Source organism: Hyla sarda, chromosome 7 (assembly GCF_029499605.1).
Source record: "Hyla sarda isolate aHylSar1 chromosome 7, aHylSar1.hap1, whole genome shotgun sequence".
Classification (NCBI taxonomy): Eukaryota; Metazoa; Chordata; class Amphibia; order Anura; family Hylidae; genus Hyla; species Hyla sarda.
In genome coordinates, this window is record NC_079195.1 from 41,114,820 (window position 1) to 41,135,978 (window position 21,159).

The following is a 21,159-nucleotide window of genomic DNA, read 5'->3' on the forward strand; positions in this document are numbered from 1 at the left end:
ACATAGTATTTCTTGCGTTCTGTCTTGCTTTCTCCTCTCTTCTCCTTTTAAGAGGGTCGTGGGTAGAATTTAGCGTTGTAAAAACTGTGGCTTCGAGAGAATTCTTCGCGATTTAACAACTGTCTGTATTTAAAATGCTCTTGTAGCTTATTAAAAAAAAAAAAACGCAGCTAGTAGCAAAGCTACCAGAAAACGGCCAAATATGTAAGGAATTTAACAGGACTTAAAAGAATAGAAATCCTCATCAAAGTCCGAGGCGCTTTTTATGGGGCATACAGTAAAATGTAGTTGTGTTTATGGCCAGAATTGACAAACATCTGCTTATTTGTCTGTATTGTTAATAGCCGGAGTGGGAGGGATTATAAACCGATCGACTACAGGAAAACATAACATAAAGGCCACTATTACAGGGAAATCTAGAGAGGAAGGCGCCGCATGTGCGGGATCAGCAGGTCTTGTTAGTGGGGGAAGGGGACGGTAATTCCCAAGCCGCTTACCAGAGTTGGTTGCGCGCCCACACACAACAAGGTAAAGTATAGAATGAATATATGTATAGGTCCACTGCAGCCCTCCTGGGTAGAAGTAGAATCAAAACAGGACGACCGTAAATTCAGGAGTTAGTCCGGCGCAGAGAGGAACCATCAGGGAGCCAGATAAAATCAATGGATTTATTAGATGCAACGCGTTTCGCTGCGCATGCGCAGCGAAACGCGTTGCATCTAATAAATCCATTGATTTTTTATCTGGCTCCCTGATGGTTCCTCTCTGCACCGGACTAACTCCTGAACTATTACAGGGAGGTAGAGGTTACCCGAAATCACTATTCACCTGTTGTAGGAATTCACAGTAAGATGTTTAAAGGGGTACTCCAGTGAAAACCTTTTTTCTTTTAAATCAACTGGTGGCAGAAAGTTAAACATATTTGTAAATTACTTCTATTAAAAAATCTTAATCCTTCCTGTACTTATTAGCTGCTGTATACTACAGAGGAAATTCTTTTCTTTTTGGAATGCTCTCTGATGACATCACGAGCACAGTTCTCTCTGCTGACGTTACTATAATAATAATGATAATGCTTTATTTATTGTTGCCCTTAGTGGTATTTGAACCCAAGTCTCCAGCACTGCAAGGCAGCAGTGCTAACCACTGAGCCACCATGCTTCCCTCAGCATACATCTGCTATGCACGGTTGCTAAAATGGACAGAGATGTCAGCAGAGAGCACTGTGCTCGTGATGTCATCAGTGTTCCAAAAAGAAAGGAATTTCCTCTGTAGCATTCAGCAACTAATAAGTACTGGAAGAATTAAGATTTTTTAATAGAACGAATTTACAAATATGTTTAACTTTCTGCCACCAGTTGATTTAAAAGAAAAAAGGTTTTCACCGGAGTACCCCTTTAACACGTTACAGCAGTGTTTCCCAACCAGTGTGCCTCCTGCTGTTGCAAAACTACAACTCCCATCGTGCCCAGACAGCCTTTGGCGGTGAACATGCTCAGCGACATATCTGCATAGTTGCTAAAGAAGCTATGGGTAAAGTTGATGGACTTGAGGGACACAACATTAAACAATGTTATACAGGCTGAGCACCCCCTACTTTACATTGTAGTAGAGGGTCATTTCTTCAGTGAAAATATATAATAAAATATTTACAAAAATGTAAGGGGTGTACTTACTTATGTGAGATACTATATATATATACACACAGTGGTCCCTCAACATACGATGGTAATCCGTTCCAAACAGACCATCGTTTGTTGAAACCATCGCATGTTGAGGGATCTGTGCAATGTAAAGTATAGGACAGTGGTAGAGGAAGTTGTACTCACCTGTCCCCGCCGCTTCGGACCGTCACCGCTCGTCACCGCTGTCCTGGATGTCGCCTTCCATCGCTGACGCTCTGGTAAGGCCTCTGCTTCCCCATCATCTTCTCTCTCCGTCGCCGCCATCACGTTGTTACGCACGCTGCTCATATTGACGGGACGGCGTGCGCGCGACGTGATGACAACGATGGAGAGTGCCGACGATGCAGGGGATCCTGAAGAGGACGCGCCGGAGCCCTGAGGACAGGTAGGAGACCATCACCAGAGCACACGGGGCACCGTAAATTGCTATCCGGCAGCAGCTGAAGCAGTCTGCGCTGCCGGATAGCCGTTTATGCGATGGCCTCGACATAGAAAAGCATTGTATGTTGATGCTGGCTTCAACATGCGATGGCCTCTGAGAGGCCATCGTATGTTGAAATGATCGTATGTCGGGGCACATTGTAGGTCGGGGGGTCACTGTATATATATATATATATATATATATATATATATATATATATATATATATATATGTTTTTGTGTGCAGCAGGTGGAATAAGTATTGAACACATCACCTGTTTCTCACTCAAAATATTTCCAGAGGTGCTATTGAACATGACATTTTCACCATATGTTGGTAACAACCCAAATAATCCATACATACAAAAAAAAAAAAATCATGCGCAGAAATTACATTTTGAGTAAAAATGTGTAATAATGGAAAGCCAAGACAACATCCAATTCAGTCCCAACTGATGGCTGCAAAAAGGTCTCATTGCCGAGGTGTCACACAAGACACATCTCATGATGGGTAAAAGCAAAGAGCTTTCTCCAGACCTTCACAACCTAATTGTTACAAAACATAACAATGACATTGGTTACAGGCGCATTTCTAAGCTTCTTAATGTTCCAGTAAGCTCTCTTGGGGCAGTGGAAGGACAATCATTTCACTACAAATTTACCTCGATCAGGTAGGTGCTCCTCACAAGATTTCTGACAGATGAGAGAGAAAAAGAATAATCAAAAGAGATGTCCAAGAGCCAAGGACACTTTCAAAAAGTTTCGTAATTAGCAGGTTCTGTTGTCTCAAAGAAAACAGTAAGTAATGCACTCCAACGCCATGGCCTGTATGCACGCTCACCACACAAGACTCCACCATGGCCTGTATGCACGCTCACCACACAAGACTCCACCATTGCCTGTATGCACGCTCACCACACAAGACTCCACCATGGCCTGTATGCACACTCTCCACACAAGAGTCCACCATGGCCTGTATGCTCACTCTCCACAAAAGACTCCAACATGGCCTGTATGTACACTCTCCACAAAAGACTCCACCATGGCCTGTATGTACACTCTCCACACAAGACTCAACCATGGCCTGTATGCACGCTCACCACACAAGACTCCACCATGGCCTGTATGCACGCTCACCACACAAGACTCCACCATGGCCTGTATGCTCGCTCACCACACAAGACTCCACCATGGCCTGTATGCACGCTCACCACACAAGACTCCACCATGGCCTGTATGCTCGCTCACCACACAAGACTCCACCATGGCCTGTATGTACGCTCACCACACAAGACTCCACCATGGCCTGTATGCACGCTCACCACACAAGACTCCACCATGGCCTGTATGCTCGCTCACCACACAAGACTCCACCATGGCCTGTATGTACGCTCACCACACAAGACTCCACCATGGCCTGTATGCACGCTCACCACACAAGACTCCACCATGGCCTGTATGCTCGCTCACCACACAAGACTCCACCATGGCCTGTATGTACGCTCACCACACAAGACTCCACCATGGCCTGTATGCACGCTCACCACACAAGACTCCACCATGGCCTGTATGCTCGCTCACCACACAAGACTCTATTGCTGAACATGAAGCATGTTGAAGCTCGCATAAAGTTTGCTGCACAACGTTTGGAAAAGCCAGTGAAATGGTCAGATGAGAGCAAAATGGAACTGTTTGGATGCCATAATACACACCACGTTTGGAGGAGAAATGGCAGTGAATCCTCGGGCATCAGCCTGAGGTAAAAAAAAAAAAAAACCCTCATATAATTCCCACCCCTAAAACTTCACATTAAATATATGTACTTAAAAACACTCTGTGAACAATGTTAAAAGAAGTTGCTGCTAATATTGGCTCTTAATAACATATGTCTGGGAGATCACTCCCTAGTATACTGAGCCTCCAACGCTCAATAACCTTAAGCCAGTAAGCCAGCTTTGTTAAAGGGGTACTCCGGTGAAAACCTTTTTTCTTTTAAATCAACTGGTGGCAGAAAGTTAAACATATTTGTAAATTACTTCTATAAAAAAATCTTAATCCTTCCAGTACTTATTAGCTGCTGAATGCTACAGAGGAAATTCCTTTCTTTTTGGAACACTGATGACATCACGAGCACAGTGCTCTCTTCTGACATCTCTGTCATTTTAGCAACCATGCATACCAGATGCATACCAGATGTATGCTAAGGGCAGCATGGTGGCTCAGTGGTTAGCACTGCTGCTTTGCAGTGCTGGGGACTAGGGTTCAAATCCCACTAAGGACAACAATAAATAAAGTGTTATTATTATTATAATAATGTCAGCAGAGAGAACTGTGCTCGTGATGTCATCAGAGGGCATTCCAAAAAGAGAAGAATTTCCTCTGTAGTATTCAGAAGCTAATAAGTACAGGAAGGATTAAGATTTTTTAATAGAAGTAATTTACAAATATGTTTAACTTTCTGCCACCAGTTGATTTAAAAGAAAAAAGGTTTTCACCGGAGTACCCCTTTAACCCCTTTAATCTTTAGCCTGTTTTGAACTTAAAGGGGTTTTTCAGGAAAAATCTTTTTTTTATATATATATCAACTGGCTTCAGAAAGTTAAACAGATTTGTAAATTACTTCTATTAAAAATCTTAATCCTTCCAATAGTTATTAGCTTCTGAAGTTGAGTTGTTGTTTTCTGTCTAACTGCTCTCTGATGGCTCACATCCCGGGAGCTGTGCAGTTCCTATGGGGATATTCTCCCATCATGCACAGCTCCCGGGACGTGACATCATCATTGAGCAGTTAGACAGAAAACTTCAGAAGCTAATAACTATTGGAAGGATTAAGATTTTTTGATAGAAGTAATTTACAAATCTGTTTAACTTTCCGGAGCCAGTTGATATGTATAAAAAAAATACCCCTTTAATCCTTTCAGTACTTATGAGCTGCTGAAGTTGAGTTGTTCTTTTCTGTCTAAGTGCTCTCTGATTACACCTGTCTCAGGAACTGTCCAGAGTAGAAGCAAATCCCTATAGCAAACCTCTTCTACTCTGTGCAGTTCCCGAGACAAGCAGAGATATCAGCAGAGAGCACTGTTACCAGACAGAAAAGAACAACTCAACTTCAGCAGCTGATAATTATTGGAAGGATTAAGATTTTTTTAATAGAAGTAATTTACAAATTTGTTTAACTTTCTGGAGCCAGTTCATATAAAAAAAAAAAAAAGTTTTTTCCTGGAATTAAAGGAGAACTCGGGAACATAAAAATTGTCCCCCATACTGCCGGCAGTAAAAAAAATAAAGATGTACATACCTTCCTCCGCTCCCCTGGAGCCTCCGGTAACTGGCTCCGGTCACCGCCGTGATCCTCTTCCTGGTTGCCGGTGGTCGGAGAGTCATACTGCGCTCAGCCAATCACCGGCCGCAGTGAAGTCCCGACTCGCAGGTGCCGGTGTAGTGAAGAGTTTTGTGTCCTGAAGCGTTTTCACACTGCCGCTCAGCCTATCGCCGGCCGAGTCGGACTTTGCTGTGGCTGGTGATTGGCTGAGAGCAGGATGATTCATCCGACTACCGGCATCCAGGAAGTGGATCACTGCCGGAGACCGGAGCCGGTTACCGGAGGCCCCGGGGGAGCGGAGGAATGTATGTACATCTTTATTTTTTTTACTGCCGGCAGTATGGGCGACAATTTTTATATTCCGGAGTTCTCCTTTAATGAACAAGGCAAATTTTCTGAATCTGACATGTGTCCACTTATTTGGTGATAACTTTATAACGCTTTTACTTATGAAAGCGATTCTGAGATTTTTTTTTTTTCATGACATATTGTACTTTACATTATTGGTAAATTTTTATATATTTAGCGCTTTTTTGTTAAAAAAAAACTCCAAAATTTAAAATTTTTCTAGATTTTATATTTTCTGTTTGCACGACAAATTCACGCCGCACCAAATTAATAATTACTTCACATCTACAATATGTCTAATATATGTTTAACTTTTTTAGAGTGTTAGAAGGTTTATAGGTTTATCAGTAATTTTTCTGATTTTCAAGAAAATTTCAAAATCAGATTTTTCAGGGACCAGTTCAGTTCTGAAGTGGATTTGAGGGGCCTGTATGTTACAAACCCCCATACATCACACCATTTAAAAAACTGCACCACTTAAAGTAGTCAGAATGACATTAAAGATGTTTAATAACCCTTTAGGCGTTTCACAGAAATGAAAGCAAAGTGGAGGCGGATTCATTTTTAAATTTTTTTTTGCAGATTTTCCATTTTAATCAAGCTTTTTTTCTGTAACACAGTAGGTGTTGACAGAGAAATGTAACTCAAGACTTATTCCCCAAATTCTGACGTATCTAGAAATACCCCATATGTGGCCTTTGTACGCTACGTGTCTCACACACAGGCCTCAGACATGAAGGCGTGCTGTGTGGATTTTGGGGCCTCCTTTTAGTTTAGGATATTTTGCTGGCATCATATAAAGTTGCAGAGAACTTGGGGTGCAAAAATATTTTTGGGAGACAAGTTGACGCTTTCATTGGTACCATTCTGGGGTATATGTGACACTGATCGTTTTTTTATTTCATTTTTTATGAGGTGGTATAAATAAATAAAAAATCTATTCTGCGTATTTTTAAATAAATTTTTTAGGTAATTTATTAAGCGATATAAATGTTAACATTACTCTACAAGTTGATATGATTATGGCGATGGCATAAAAGCTATTTTGGTAAAAAAAAAAAAAAAAATCATGTTTGTAAGTCGCCATATTCTGTGAGCCATAATTAATTTTTTCACCGACACAATTGTGTGTGGACTCTTTTTTTGTGGGACATGTTGAAGTTATTGGGGGGCCTATTTTTGGGTGTGTTTTGGGGTGTATATATATATTTTTTTATTTTATAATTTTTTTTAAATTTTTTTTTTATTTTATTGCATTTTTTTTAGAATTCTCCAATTTTTTTAAAACTTTTTTTTTTTTTTTTACTATGATACACATAATTCAATGGAGTACACATCTGTGCTCTACGGAATTATGCCTATGTCTGTCAGTTTTATACTGACAGGCATAGGATAGCAAATCAGTTTCTACCCTAGGTAGAGGCTGATCAGCTTCTGTTGCCATGACAAGGGAGGCAATTGTCAGGCCTCTGGTTGCCATGGCAAACACTGGCACTTTGCTTTCACTTTGCAGAGCGCTGATCAGTAAGAGTGGGAGCTCCCTCCTGACCACAGCATCTACAGGGTTAACTCAGGAACAGAGCGCAGCTGTGGGTGTCCTCCCCCGACGGGGCCCCCCTCTCCTCCAATCGCTTCACTGTGTGAAGCAACGGAGGAGAGGGGAAGGGGAAGACCCCACAATATCCCTGATATTGGTCTGTTAGTACTGACAGACCAATAGCAGTGATCGCTGGCTGGGGACCTCAGCGATTGGTCCCTGGCCAGCTTCAGGGACACTCGGCTGTGCAGCACAGCCGTGCTCAATAAACTGTCACAGCGCCCGGCGGCGCTGTGACAGTTTATTCTCATCAGGTACATGTACATGGTGATGTGGGAAGTCATCCCTAATCACCACGTACATGTACCTAATAATGCATATAGGGATTAAAATCAAAATCACTTTGCCCCTTCTACATGTTTCATTGCTTCTGCAACGTCATCAGGAGGGTATTGGGCAATGACACTGTGTACATGCATTACATTACTTATCCTGTACTGATCCTGAGTTCAATCCTGTATTATACTCCAGAGCTGTACTCACTATTCTGCTGGTGAGGTCACTGTGTACATACATTACATTACTTATCATGTACTGATCCTGAGTTCAATCCTGTATTATACTCCAGAGCTGTACTCACTATTCTGCTGGTGGGGTCACTGTGTACATACATTACATTACTTATCCTGTACTGATCCTGAGTTCAATCCTGTATTATACTCCAGAGCTGTACTCACTATTCTGCTGGTGAGGTCACTGTGTACATACATTACATTACTTATCATGTACTGATCCTGAGTTATATCCTGTATTATACTCCAGAGCTGTACTCACTATTCTGCTGGTGAGGTCACTGTGTACATACATTACATTACTTATCATGTACTGATCCTGAGTTCAATCCTGTATTATACTCCAGAGCTGTACTCACTATTCTGCTGGTGAGGTCACTGTGTTCATACATTACATTACTTATCCTGTACTGATCCTGAGTTAGATCCTATTATTATACTCCAGAGCTGTACTCACTATTCTGCTGGAGGAGTCACTGTGTACATACATTACATTACTTATCCTGTACTGATCCTTTTTGCCATCCTGTGTTGCACTCACTATTTTACTGGTGGGGTCACTGGGGGAGATTTATCAAAACCTGTGCAGAGGTAAAGTTGCTAAGTTGCCCATAGCAACCAATCAGATCCCTTCTTTCATTTTTCACAGGTCTCTTTAAAAATGAAAGAAGCGATCTGATTGGTTGCTATGGGCATCTCAGCAACTTTCCTCTGCACAGGTTTTGATAAATCTCCCCCACTGTGTACATACATTACATTACTTATCCTGTACTGATCCTTTTTGCCATCCTGTATTGCACTCACTATTTTACTGGTGGGGTCACTGTGTACATACTTTACATTACTTATACTGTAATGAGTTACATTTTGTATTATACCTCAGAGCTGCATTAAGAACTCTGCCGGCCATTGGGACTGATCAACAAACTTTAAGACAGATACAATGTAACACATTTCAAGTAGAATGTGCTATATTTGATGGGCGCATCTAGCACAGGGCATGCTTCCATTGCTTACATAAATCTAACATAATAAATATGACTAATAACACCGCGGTGCAGACTGTTTTATATTGTTTTATAATGTCAGGAAATGCATGGCTCTACGTGAAACTGACTTTATTGCAAGAGTCTACGCTGAGACAGAATTACAATGTTTCTGGGCTCCTGCTATGATTTGCTGGAAAACAGACCTAGCGACTGTGATGCACTTGTTTACATTTTACTAAGCAGCCGTTTTACTGGCACCATAAATCCGAGGAAGCTCTTAAGTACACAGTCTCGGATCTGGGAGGTCTGCATTTTTCAAATCCACCAGGTTTATTCGTAGGTAACGTACGTGACGAGAGACGTCATGGCAACCCGCACATGGAAACGTTACTTACTGGGTAAACCAAAGTGTTTTCACCTGCCTTCGCTTTTCAACAGAGTTCAATGCTTGCCTGCTATTATTATTCTCCATGATACCCCTGGAGCAATACATTCTATTATGCACGAAATTCCGATATTTTGATCTGGTGGTAGGGCGAAGAAAAGACCTTAAAGCTTGGACAGGTTCCATATGGTTGAATGGTAGAGATCAAAAAGAAAGAACATCCAGATCGGTAAAGAAAAATAAGAAGGTGGACAATGAGCAAAAGACAAACTCGAGGTATAAAGCATGGGGGATAAATCAAATACTCGCCTTAGGCACAGCATGGTAACCTTCAAAACAGTGTTTACCAACCAGTGGGCCTCCAGCTGTTGCAAAACTAAAAATCCCTGCATGTCCAGACTCCCTGATTGGGGACACACTGCTCTAGAAGGGTATCACCTCTTAATCTACTTACTTTGACTGTATTCCCTCTGTTCCATAAGGCTGTAGTAGATACTGATGGACAATTTTATCCCTCAGCGTTCCGGCCAGCTTGATTTTTTTCCTCGATCGATGTAGGTTAATAATGTACAGGGTGATCGATCCTCGCACGTAATTATGGCTGAGATAAAATAAAAGTGAAAAAAAACATGAAAATACTACTATATGTAATGTCATGATATGTATGGATGGATGGTGTGCCGTATTTTACTGTGTATTTGCTGCTGCGTATATTCCTACCCATTGAAGTCAATGGGTAGCAAAATATGCAGCTGATTTCACTACCCATTGATTCAATAGGTGGGAAAATGTACAACATGTGACCCTACCCTAAAGGGGTATTCCAGGATTTATTTTTCTTCAGTGACCCTACCCTAAAGGGGTATTCCAGGATTTTTTTTCTTCAGTGACCCTACCCTAAAGGGGTATTCCAGGATTTTTTTCTTCAGCCTTTGAGCCAATGATGCCAAATTATAAAATGGTATAGTATGCTTCTATTACCTTCATGCACCGTTTTGTCGTTTTGTCCTGTTTTCACGCACTGGACACCCGTAAATGCTTTAATACAAGTCTTTTTATTTTACTATTGTCTTTGACCTTTCCCAACATTCCACGTGGCCAGAGACATAAGTCACATGGTCTCCAGGGTGTGTGGCTATGCTGCAGTGGGTGAGAGGATATTATTACTACAGTAAATCCCTTCCATCCTGCTATCCACCCACCTACTGCAGCATAGCCACGCCCCCTGGAGACCATGTGACTTCTGACTTATTGTGTCTGGATGCATGAAATGCTGGGAAAGGTCAGATACAGCAGTAAAATAAAAATAAAAACTAGTACTACAGCACTTCCCGGTGTGGGTCCCTGCATGGAAACAGGACAAAGCAGCACACGGAGGTAATAGAAGCAGATTACACAGTACTGTAACTTGGCATTATAGACTCAAAGGCTCAAGAAAAAAATCCTGGTATACTCCTTCAAATGGACATAAAATTTAGACATGCATTAATGATTATAATAAGCAGAAGTTATATTTGCTGACAATGTTTGCTACATGAACTTGCAGAAATACCTGCAGACTAACAGTCTTGAAGAAATGTAACAGAGAACAATAGAACAAACTTCTCCCTGTTCTTCTCTATTTTTGAATGACAGACTATGGACGAGGAGGGGTATAGTCAAGGGGCGAGGCTTAAAGGGATACTCTGGTGGAAAAATATGTTTTCAAATCAACTGGTGCCAGAAAGTTAAACAGATTTGTAAATTACTTCTATTCAAAAATAATAATCCTTTCAGTATTTGTCAGCTGCTGTATACTACAGAGGAAGTTGTGTAGTTCTTTCCAGTCTGATCACAGTGCCCTCTGAAATCAAATTCTGTGAATTTGAAAATATGATGACCTATGATATCCACTTACTTATGATGGCTGGTGCAATGAGCATAGATCCGCAGTTTATCGCGTATGACTTTTCCTGGACGAGGCTTCCTCTGTATACCAGCCACATGGACTGCTAATACTTTTGGACCCACCAGTTTCTTAAAAATAAGAGACAACCAGTAATCCTGAAACACAGAAAACGGCAATGAACATAATGATGGCAAAGGGAGCTCCAATAGGATTAAATCTAATGACATACAATGAACATTATTATTATTACTAGCTGAGTACGCGGCGTTGCCCGGTTTTTCCTTCCTAATCCTTGTTGGGGAGGAAAATAACAAAAAGGAGGAAACTTTTGACTTCATATCCCATCCTCATATATTGCTGCAATTTCCCAACCCCATATTCCGTCCTCATATTTCAACCTCATATCCCATCATCCTATCCCTTCCTCATTTCCCATCCTCATATCTTGACCTCCTATCCCGATCTCCTATCCCGACCTCCATTCCCGTCCTCATATCTTGACCCCATACCCCATATCCTGACCCCATATCCTGTCCTCATATCCCATCCTCAAATCCCTACCTCCTATCCTGTCCTCAAATCCTGACCTCCTATCCCGTCCTCATATCCCGTCCTCATATCAACCTCATATCCCGTCCCCATATCCTGATCTCATATCCCGTCCTCATATCTCAACCTCATATCCCGTCCTCCTATCTCGACCTCATATCCCGTCTTCATATCCCGACCTCATATCCTGTCCGCATATCCCGTCCTCATATTTCAACCTCACATCCCGACCTCATATCCTGACCTCCTATCTCAACCTCATATGCCGACCCCATATCCAGTCCTCATATCCTGTCCTCCTATCTCAACCTCATATGCCGTCCTCATATCCCGTCTTCATATCCCAACCTCATATCCCGTCCTCCTATCCCGTCCTCCTATCTCGACCTCCTATCTTGACCTCATATCCCGACCTCATATCCCGAAGTCATATCCCATCCTCATTCCCGACCTCATATCCCGACCTCATATCCAGTCCTCATATCCTGTCCTTATGTCCCATCCTCATATCCTGTCCTCAGGTAGGACTTATTTGTGATGAAGATATTGTAAGCTGAGAATAGAAGGGGACTTGGCTTTGTAGGACTGGGAGTGATTTGCAAGCCAGACCAATGCACACAAAGGGTAGATAATAAAAGGGGTGGGGTCTAAACAGTGGGCATGTTTTTGTGAGATGGACTGTGGCTTGCAAGCCAGACTGACACATTCACCAGGAGATACAGAGTGGAGCTTGTGGAGTAAGGTAACAGAAGTCCCATATACTTGCATGGGACTTGAAACAAAAACACATCTTTTATATAAGGGTGTAGGTAAGGGTTAATTTAACTATCATATATTTTTAATTGACATATAAGTAATATGTGTACCAGGTATTATTGAAATATCTACTGCCATATGGAAGTTATGCGGTAACATACATTTCCCATAGATTTGCATGGAACTTTAACCCCTTAAGGACACAGGGTTTTTCCGTTTTTGCATTTTCGGTTTTCCTCCTTACCTTTAAAAAAATCATAACTCTTTAAATTTTGCACCTAAAAATCCATATGATGGCTTATTTTTTGCGCCACCAATTCTACTTTGTAATGACATCAGTCATTTTACCCAAAAATGTACAGCTAAACAGAAAAAAAAATCATTGTTAGACAAAATAGAAAAATAAAACACCATTTTGTAATTTTGGGGGCTCCCATGTCTACACAGTACATTTTTCGGTAAACATGACACCTTCTATTTATTCTGTAGGTCCATACGATTAAAATGATATCCTACTTATGTAGGTTTGATTTTGTCGTACTTCTGGAAAAAATCATAACTACCGTATATACTCGAGTATAAGCCGACCCGAGTATAAGCCGAGACCCCTAATTTCAACCCAAAATCCCAGGAAAAGTTATTGACTCGAGTATAAGCCTAGGGTGGGAAATACATCATCCCCCCCTGTCATCATCCAGACCCGTCATTAACATCCTCATCATCATCGCCGCCTGTCATCATCCAGACCCCCGTCATCATCACCCTGTCATCATTACCCTGTCATCATCACCTGTCATCATCCCCTTGTCATCATCCCACACATCCCCCCTTCATCATCCCCTTATCATCCCCACCCCCCTTCATCATCCCCTTGTCATCATCCCCACCCCCCTTCATCATCCCCTTGTCATCATCCCCACCCCCCTTCATCATCCCCTTGTAATCATCCCACACACCCCCCTTCATCATCCCCTTGTCCTCATCCCCACCCCCCTTCATCATCCCCTTGTAATCATCCCACACCCCCCCTTCATCATCTCCTTGTTATCATCCCCACCCCCCTTCATCATCCCACACCCCCCCTTCATCATCCTCTTGTCATCATCCCACACACCCCCTTCATCATCCTCTTCTCATCATCCGCCCTCAGTGGTCTTCAACCTGCGGACCTCCAGAGGTTTCAAAACTAAAACTCCCAGCAAGCCCGGGCAGCCATCGGCTGTCCGGGCTTGCTGGGAGTTGTAGTTTTGAAACCTCCGGAGGTCCGCAGGTTGAAGACCATTGCGGCCTTCGACATCATCCAGCCCCCTCTCACCCCCCTTTAGTTCTGTACAGTACTCACCTCCGCTCGGCGCTGGTCCGGTGCTGCAGGGCTGTCCGGTGAGTAGGTTGTCCGGTGGGATAGTGGTTCCGGGCTGCTATCTTCACTGGGGGCGCCTCTTCTCCGCGCTTCCGGCCCGGAATAGAGGCGTTGCCTGGACGATGACGCAGAAGTACGTTGGCAATGAACGTACCTCTGCGTCGTTGTCAAGGCAACGTGACTATTCTGGGGCCGGGCCCGAAGCGCTTAGAAGAGGCCTCCCCGGTGAAGATAGCAGCCCGGAACCACTATCCCACCGGACGACCTCCTCACCGGACAGTCCTGCAGCACCGGACCAGCGCCGAGCGGAGGTGAGTACTGTACAGAACTAAAGGGGGGTGAGAGGGGGCTGGATGATGTCGAAGGCCGCAGTGGTCTTCAACCTGGGGACCTCCGGAGGTTTCAAAACTACAACTCCCAGCAAGCCCGGACAGCCGATGGCTGCCCGGGCTTGCTGGGAGTTGTAGTTTTGAAACCTCTGGAGGTCCGCAGGTTGAAGACCACTGCGGGTCGAAAGTTCACTCGAGTATAAGCCGAGGGGGTGTTTTCAGCATGAAAAATCGTGCTGAAAAACTCGGCTTATACTCGAGTATATATACGGGACATGCAGGAAAATTAATACATTTAAAATTGTCATCTTTTGACCCCTATAGCTCATATTTTTCATCATGATCTGAAGTTTTTATCGGTACCATTTTTGCATTGATAGGACTTATTGATCGCTTTTTATTCATTTTTTCATGGTATAAAAAGTGACCAAAAATGCACTATTTTGGACTTTGGAATTTTTTTTGCGCGTACGCCATGGACTCGGTTTAATTACCGATATATTTTTATAATTCGGACATTTCCGCACGCCGCGAAACCACATATGTTTATTTTTATTTACACAGTTTTTTTTTTTTTAATGGGAAAAGGGGGGTGATTCAAACTTTCATTAGGGAAGGGGTTAAATGATCTTTATTCACTTTTTTCCCCCACTTTTTTCTTGCAGTGTTATAGCTTCTATATGGAGCTATAACACTGCACACACTGATCTTTTACATTGATCAGTGCTTTCTCATAGGAAACCACTGATCGATGATTCTGCCGCTTGACTGCTCATGCCTGGATCTCAGGCACTGAGCAGTCATTTTTAGCGATCGGACAGCGAGGAGGCAGGTGGGGACCCTCTGGCTGTCCTGTAAGCTGTTCGGGATGCCGAGATTTCATCACGCCGATCCCGAACAGCTCTTTGAGCTAACCGGCATTGTTTTACTTTCACTTTAGATGCGGCATTCAACTTTGAACGCCACGTCTAAAGGGTTAATAGCGTGCGGCACCGCGATTAGTGCCGCACGCTATTAGCCACGGGTCCCGGCCGTTGTTAGAGGCCCCATATTATAGAACGGGAGCGGACTCATGACGTACTGGTACATCATGGATCTTTAAGGGGTTAAACAAAAACCCTGACCCTCACAAATGGGGGTAGTGAAGGGTTAAATTAACTATCCTATATTTTAAGTGGACATATCAGTAACATGTGACCAAGTATTATCGAAATATCTCCAGCCGTTTGGAAGTTATGCAGTAACATATTCCCATAGACTTGTATGGGACTTTAAACAAAAACCCCGACCCTGGCAAATGGGGGGTGAGTAAGGGTTAAATTACCTATCCTATGTTTGTTGTTGACATATAAGTAACATTTATGCCAAGTTTCATGTTAATATCTTTAGCCGTTTGGACGTGATGCTGGAACATACACACACATACACACATACAAATACATACACACATACACACACACACACACATACACACACACACACACACACACATACACACATACATACACACATACACACATACACACACACACACATACATACACACATACACACATACATATACACACACACATACATACATACATACACACACACATACATACACACATACACACACACACACACATACATACACACATACACACATACACACACACACATACATACACACATACACACACATACATACACACATACATACATACACACATACATACACACATACACACACACATACATACACACACACACACACAGGCCCAGATTTATCAAACTGTGTGAGAGAAAAAGTGGAGAGATTCTCCCACATCAACCAATCACAGCTCAGCTTTCACTTTACCAGAACTCGATAGCTGAGATGTGATTGGTTGATGTGGGAAAATCACTCCACTTTTTCTCTCACACAGTTTGATAAATCTGGGCCATTGAGTTTTACATATATATATATATATATATATATATATAGATTATTATAACCTTCCATCCTTAACAGTAAGGCCACCAACTTAAATTGGATTGCTCTTTATCTTAAAATAATTTGCTTGATTTTTATTAAGCCATTATGTCCATCTCTAAACACATATTTACAGTTTTCAATAGTCTACATAAAAAGTTGAGTAGTGTTGTAAATACATCACATTACTTATCCTGTACTGATTCCGAGTTATATCCTGTATTATACTCCAGAGCTGTACTCACTATTCTGCTGGTGGGGTCACTGTGTACATACATTACATTACTTATCCTGTACTGATTCCGAGTTATATCCTGTAAATCTTTTATTAGAAAAATATAAATCATAACAAACACAGAACCAGCACAACTTTGCCATACTGGAAAACAACAAAATGAAATAACATAAACCCATACTTTTCAAGAACAAAAATCCTGCCTAAATGGCCAGCCCAGCTTTTCCTAAAAATACTAATACTACACCAAACATAACCAAACACACTCACATGCATGCATACCTAATGTGCAAAAACAAAAAATAAAATTGCATATTTAGCTTTAACAAAAAAAAAAAAAAAAAATTAAAAAAAATTAAAAATAAAAAAAAAATTAAAAATTATAAAAATTTTATAAATATTATATATATTGCAAACATAAAACAACCCAAAAAAGTCCACAACAGATACACAAATACAACGGGGAAAAAAAAAAAAAAAAAAAAAAAAAAAAAGGTTCGACTGCCATCTATCACTACTATAAACACTATATAATACACAAACAAAGATATAAAACAAACAAAATTATAATATTTACTATATATACTATATACATACTATATACATATAAGCTATATACACCTATAAATATACAGAAAACACACCTACAAATATAATAAAACAACCTACTCTAAACTGTCCCTTCACCCGCACCACCCACCCTCCTGTACATGGGTCAGAGTCCATAGAGTCCATAGCCCTCAATGTCCAGTCCATAACTGACCCATGCCAGGTCCACCAAAACAAACAACCACCACCACCCACAAAAACACCCTCCCAACCTAGAACTCCTCCCAACCAACTTTACCATAACCAGCTTTATAATATACAAAAACAAACAATACAACCCACTTTAGGCCCAAGTTCGGTGCCTGTAAGCCCTACATAACTTTAGCGTCTGAAAACAAAACAAAAAGCTATGGTGCACATGCATTAGCCCACCACCAGGAAGAAGGATGGCAATCCTGATACATACAAAATATTTACATTCTTTCCCTAACTGCACCCTACCTCTCACCCTACCATTATCCCTAAAGATAAACTGACCCTACTATCACCCTAACCCTGTCCCTACATCACTGTCCCTAACCAAAACCAGGGTACTCTACCCAAAAGGTCTAGTACCTAGGGCACATCAAAACAAAACCCTCTCCATAGGAGAGAAGCCCTACTGGTACCAAGACTGCCATACTCCAAAGACCTGATCTTCCCGAGGTCACCGGTGATGTTCCTACAGACCTCCACCTCGGAGAGGACTTTCCGCTGTGTAGACACTAAACACCGTGCATTCCACGTGTAGTACCTAACCACTAAACTGACTAAGAATAAAGTGCCCCGATCACGGCCACCCAGGGTCCTGAATGCCCCATAAGCCCATTCCGGATAGGTAAGGCCGGCAAGTTGACTCCAGCCGATGGAAGCGCCCACCCGGTTGTAGACCCCTATATTAAAGGGACAATGAAGCAGGAAATGGTCCATGCTTTCCAGCATGTCCCCGCACTCTTTTCGGGGACACCCCCGGTCATCAGATCTCCTACACTTCAAATTGTCCCTCACATATAGCTTCCCCTGAAAGCAGCGCCAGGCCAAGTCCCAAAACTTCTGGGGGATCCTTTTCATGTTTAAAAGATACAACCCCACCCTCAGATCCCGACCTGGGCAGTCCCTGAGCGCCAGAGGCTTCTGGAAGTGGGTCAACAGAACCCGTTTGTCAAGGAACTGCCTTGACTGAGTCCTGATCTCCCACACTCCCAGACCCCACCGACGTATCGCCTTCAGAGTCGGGGTAGCGTAAGCCGGAAGGTATCCATGGGGCGTACGGAGGTCCTTCACTTGCCCTCCTGTCTCCCATTCCTGGAAGAAAGGCCGAAACCACTCCCTGCAGGAGAATACCCACGGAGGAGCCCTCTCTGACCAAAGGTTTGAGATGTTGGCTTTCAAGAAGGTGTTCGTTAAGAACACCACGGGGTTTACCATAGATAAACCCCCTAGTCTCCTCGTGCGGTACGTAACCTCTCTCTTGACTAGGTTCATCATGTTCCCCCATAACAGATGGAAAAACAGGCTGTAGATCCTAGTATAGTAAGCCTCTGGCAAGATACATACACTGCCCAGATAGATAAACAAGGGAAGCAGGTACGATTTGATCAGGTGTACCATTTCCCTGAGGGTCATAGACCAACCCTTCCACTGATTCACCTTCTGAGTGGCATCCTGGAGCTTACCATCCCAGTTTTTGGTGGGATAATCATCCTGGCCGAATGTGATGCCCAGAAGTTTTGCTGACTCTTGGGGCCCTGGAAGGGTGTCCGGGAGATCAAACGTGGGATCTCCCCCTCCCAGCCAGAGACTTTCACACTTATCCTGGTTGATCTTAGACCCGGATGCCTCCGAGTAGCGGTCCACTTCCGACATCACCACATCGACCTCCTCTCTCGAGGACACGAAGATGGTGACATCATCAGCGTACGCCACCACTCTCTGGGCGACATCCAGCTCCGCCAGACTCATCCCGACTCCCGCCAACGGCCCACAATCTACCCTCCGGATGAAGGGATCGATTGCGAACACGTATAAAAGCGGGCTCAAGGGACAACCCTGACGGACTCCGGACCCCACCTCAAAAGAGCGGCCAGACCAACCGTTCACCAGTGGGAAACTCTCTGCCCCTGCATACAAGATCTTAAGCCAATTAACAAAAGTACTCGGTAAGCCATATCTCAGGAGGACGGACCAGAGGTACTCGTGGTTCACCCGATCAAATGCTTTGGCCTGATCCAGGGACAGCAAGTACCCCTTCCAGAGACCTGCACTACTCCGCTCCACTGCCTCCCTGACGCTAAGGACAGCACTTAAGGTGCTTCGGCCTGGAACAGAGCAGTGCTGGGCCCCCGAAAGGAGTCGGGGTGCAAACTTCACCAGCCGATTAAACAGTATCTTGGCCAGAAGTTTCCTGTCCGCATTGAGAAGAGCTATGGGTCTCCAATTCTTAATACGGCTGGGATCTTTACCCTTTGAGAGAAGAATCAGGGCTGACCTCCTCATTGACTTTGGCAGAGTGCCCGAGGAGAGACACTCATTGAATACCTCAGTCAAGAGGGGAGCTAAAGACTCCTTAAAGGTCCTGTACCACTCGGATGTTAAGCCATCCGGACCTGGCGACTTCTTAGGGGCGAGCCCCTCGATCGCCAGTCTCACTTCCTCTTCCCTGATTTCTTCTGCCAAAACATCAAGAGAGGGGTCTACCCCTGGCTCAGGAATGGTTTCAGCCAGGAAAGCCGACATCCTGTCTCGATCTAGATCCTTCCTTCCCAAGAGGTGTGAGTAGAAGGATCTGACGACCTCCAAAATCCCTGATCTGGACCGATTCAGAGATCCCGTACTATCAATCAGTCCTGAGACCACTTTACTACTCACTGACATCTTACAGTTTCTGTAAGGGTCGGGCGAGCGGTACTTCCCGAAATCCCTCTCAAAAACCAAAGATGCGTGCCTATCGTACTGACACCTCATCAGCAAGGACTTCACTCTGGAGATATCCTCACGGCTACCTCCAGTCGAGACGAGAAGCTCGAGTTTCCTCCTCAGACCCTGATACAGGCGATACCTGTTCAGGGACCTGAGGCTCGAGAGCTGGCAGAAGAACCCCGCAACCCTCTTCTTGAATATCTCCCACCACTCTGACTTACTACTACATAGGTCCAGTAAAGGTACCTGACTCTGAAGAAAATCCTCAAAGGACTGTCTTATCTCCGCTTCCTCCAGGAGGGACGAATTCAGCTTCCAATAACCTTTACCCATCCGGGGGGTCTCTGAAACATTCAAGGAAAAAGAAATCATACAGTGATCGGAGAACTCCACCTCAACCACGGACACTGCAGAAGAGACGGCTTCCTCCTTTAAATAAAACCTGTCTATCCTAGACCTGCAGCTACCTCGATGATAGGTGAAACCCACGTGGCCTGAGGGGCTCCGGATGTGGGCATCCTCTAGGCGAGCTTCCCTAACTATACTATTTACTATTGAGGGCTATGCTATCATAAGCCAACCGATCATTGGAGCCTCTCCTATCTTGGGATCTCGTGACAGTATTAAAATCCCCTCCAAAGATCACCTGTCGGCTTGTAAAAAGAAAGGGCTTAATCCTCATAAAGAGATCTTTTCGTCCCCACTTTGTTTGTGGGGCGTGTTAATAAGCCGAAGCTCTTGCCCCTTCATGAGGACATCTAAGATCAGGCACCTCCCCATTTCTAACTCAATAACCCGTCTGCATTCAACAGGAGCGGTAAAAAGGACCGCCACCCCACTATACGGCTCAGCCGCAAGAGACCAGTGGGAGGGGCCGCGCCTCCACTCTCTCCTGGTTTTTACCAGGGAGGCTAGATCTAACAACCTGGTCTCCTGTAAAAAGAAAATGTCGGCATCAACACGGCCGAGAAAATCAAAGGCTGCGAATCTAGCCGTATCAGACTTTATGCTGGCACAGTTAATAGATGCCAGCGTCAATGGGGTGAGTGCCGCCATCATGGGTGATTGAGTTAGATGGCCCTAACCCCCATTATCTCTGTTTTTTCTTCACCCCCTCATCCCCAGATGAGGAGGCTTCTTTCTCTTTGGACCGTTTTTTGGATTCTGATTGGTCCATTTTTGAATCCCCATTTCCACCTGGCTCCGGTTTGGCCCCATCCCCTGAGGAAATTGCCCCATCAGGACAGGGCCCAGTTCCCCCCGGAGGCTCCCCCACTTCAGGCACCCCATCCTCGACCCCCCCCTCCATGGAGGGGGAGGAGA

General features: G+C 43.7%; 1 protein-coding gene across 1 annotated transcript in view; it reads right to left on the reverse strand.

The window, feature by feature from the left end:
• The window catches only part of HPSE2 (heparanase 2 (inactive)), a gene marked incomplete at its 5' end in the record, with an annotated part of 527,684 nt that overhangs the window by 11,772 nt on the left and 494,753 nt on the right, over window positions 1-21,159 (reverse strand). The window contains 2 exons of the mRNA XM_056531885.1: window positions 9,713-9,859; window positions 11,156-11,301. Of these exons, the coding sequence (XP_056387860.1) occupies window positions 9,713-9,859; window positions 11,156-11,301 (293 nt within the window). The remainder of the gene's footprint in view (window positions 1-9,712; window positions 9,860-11,155; window positions 11,302-21,159) is intronic.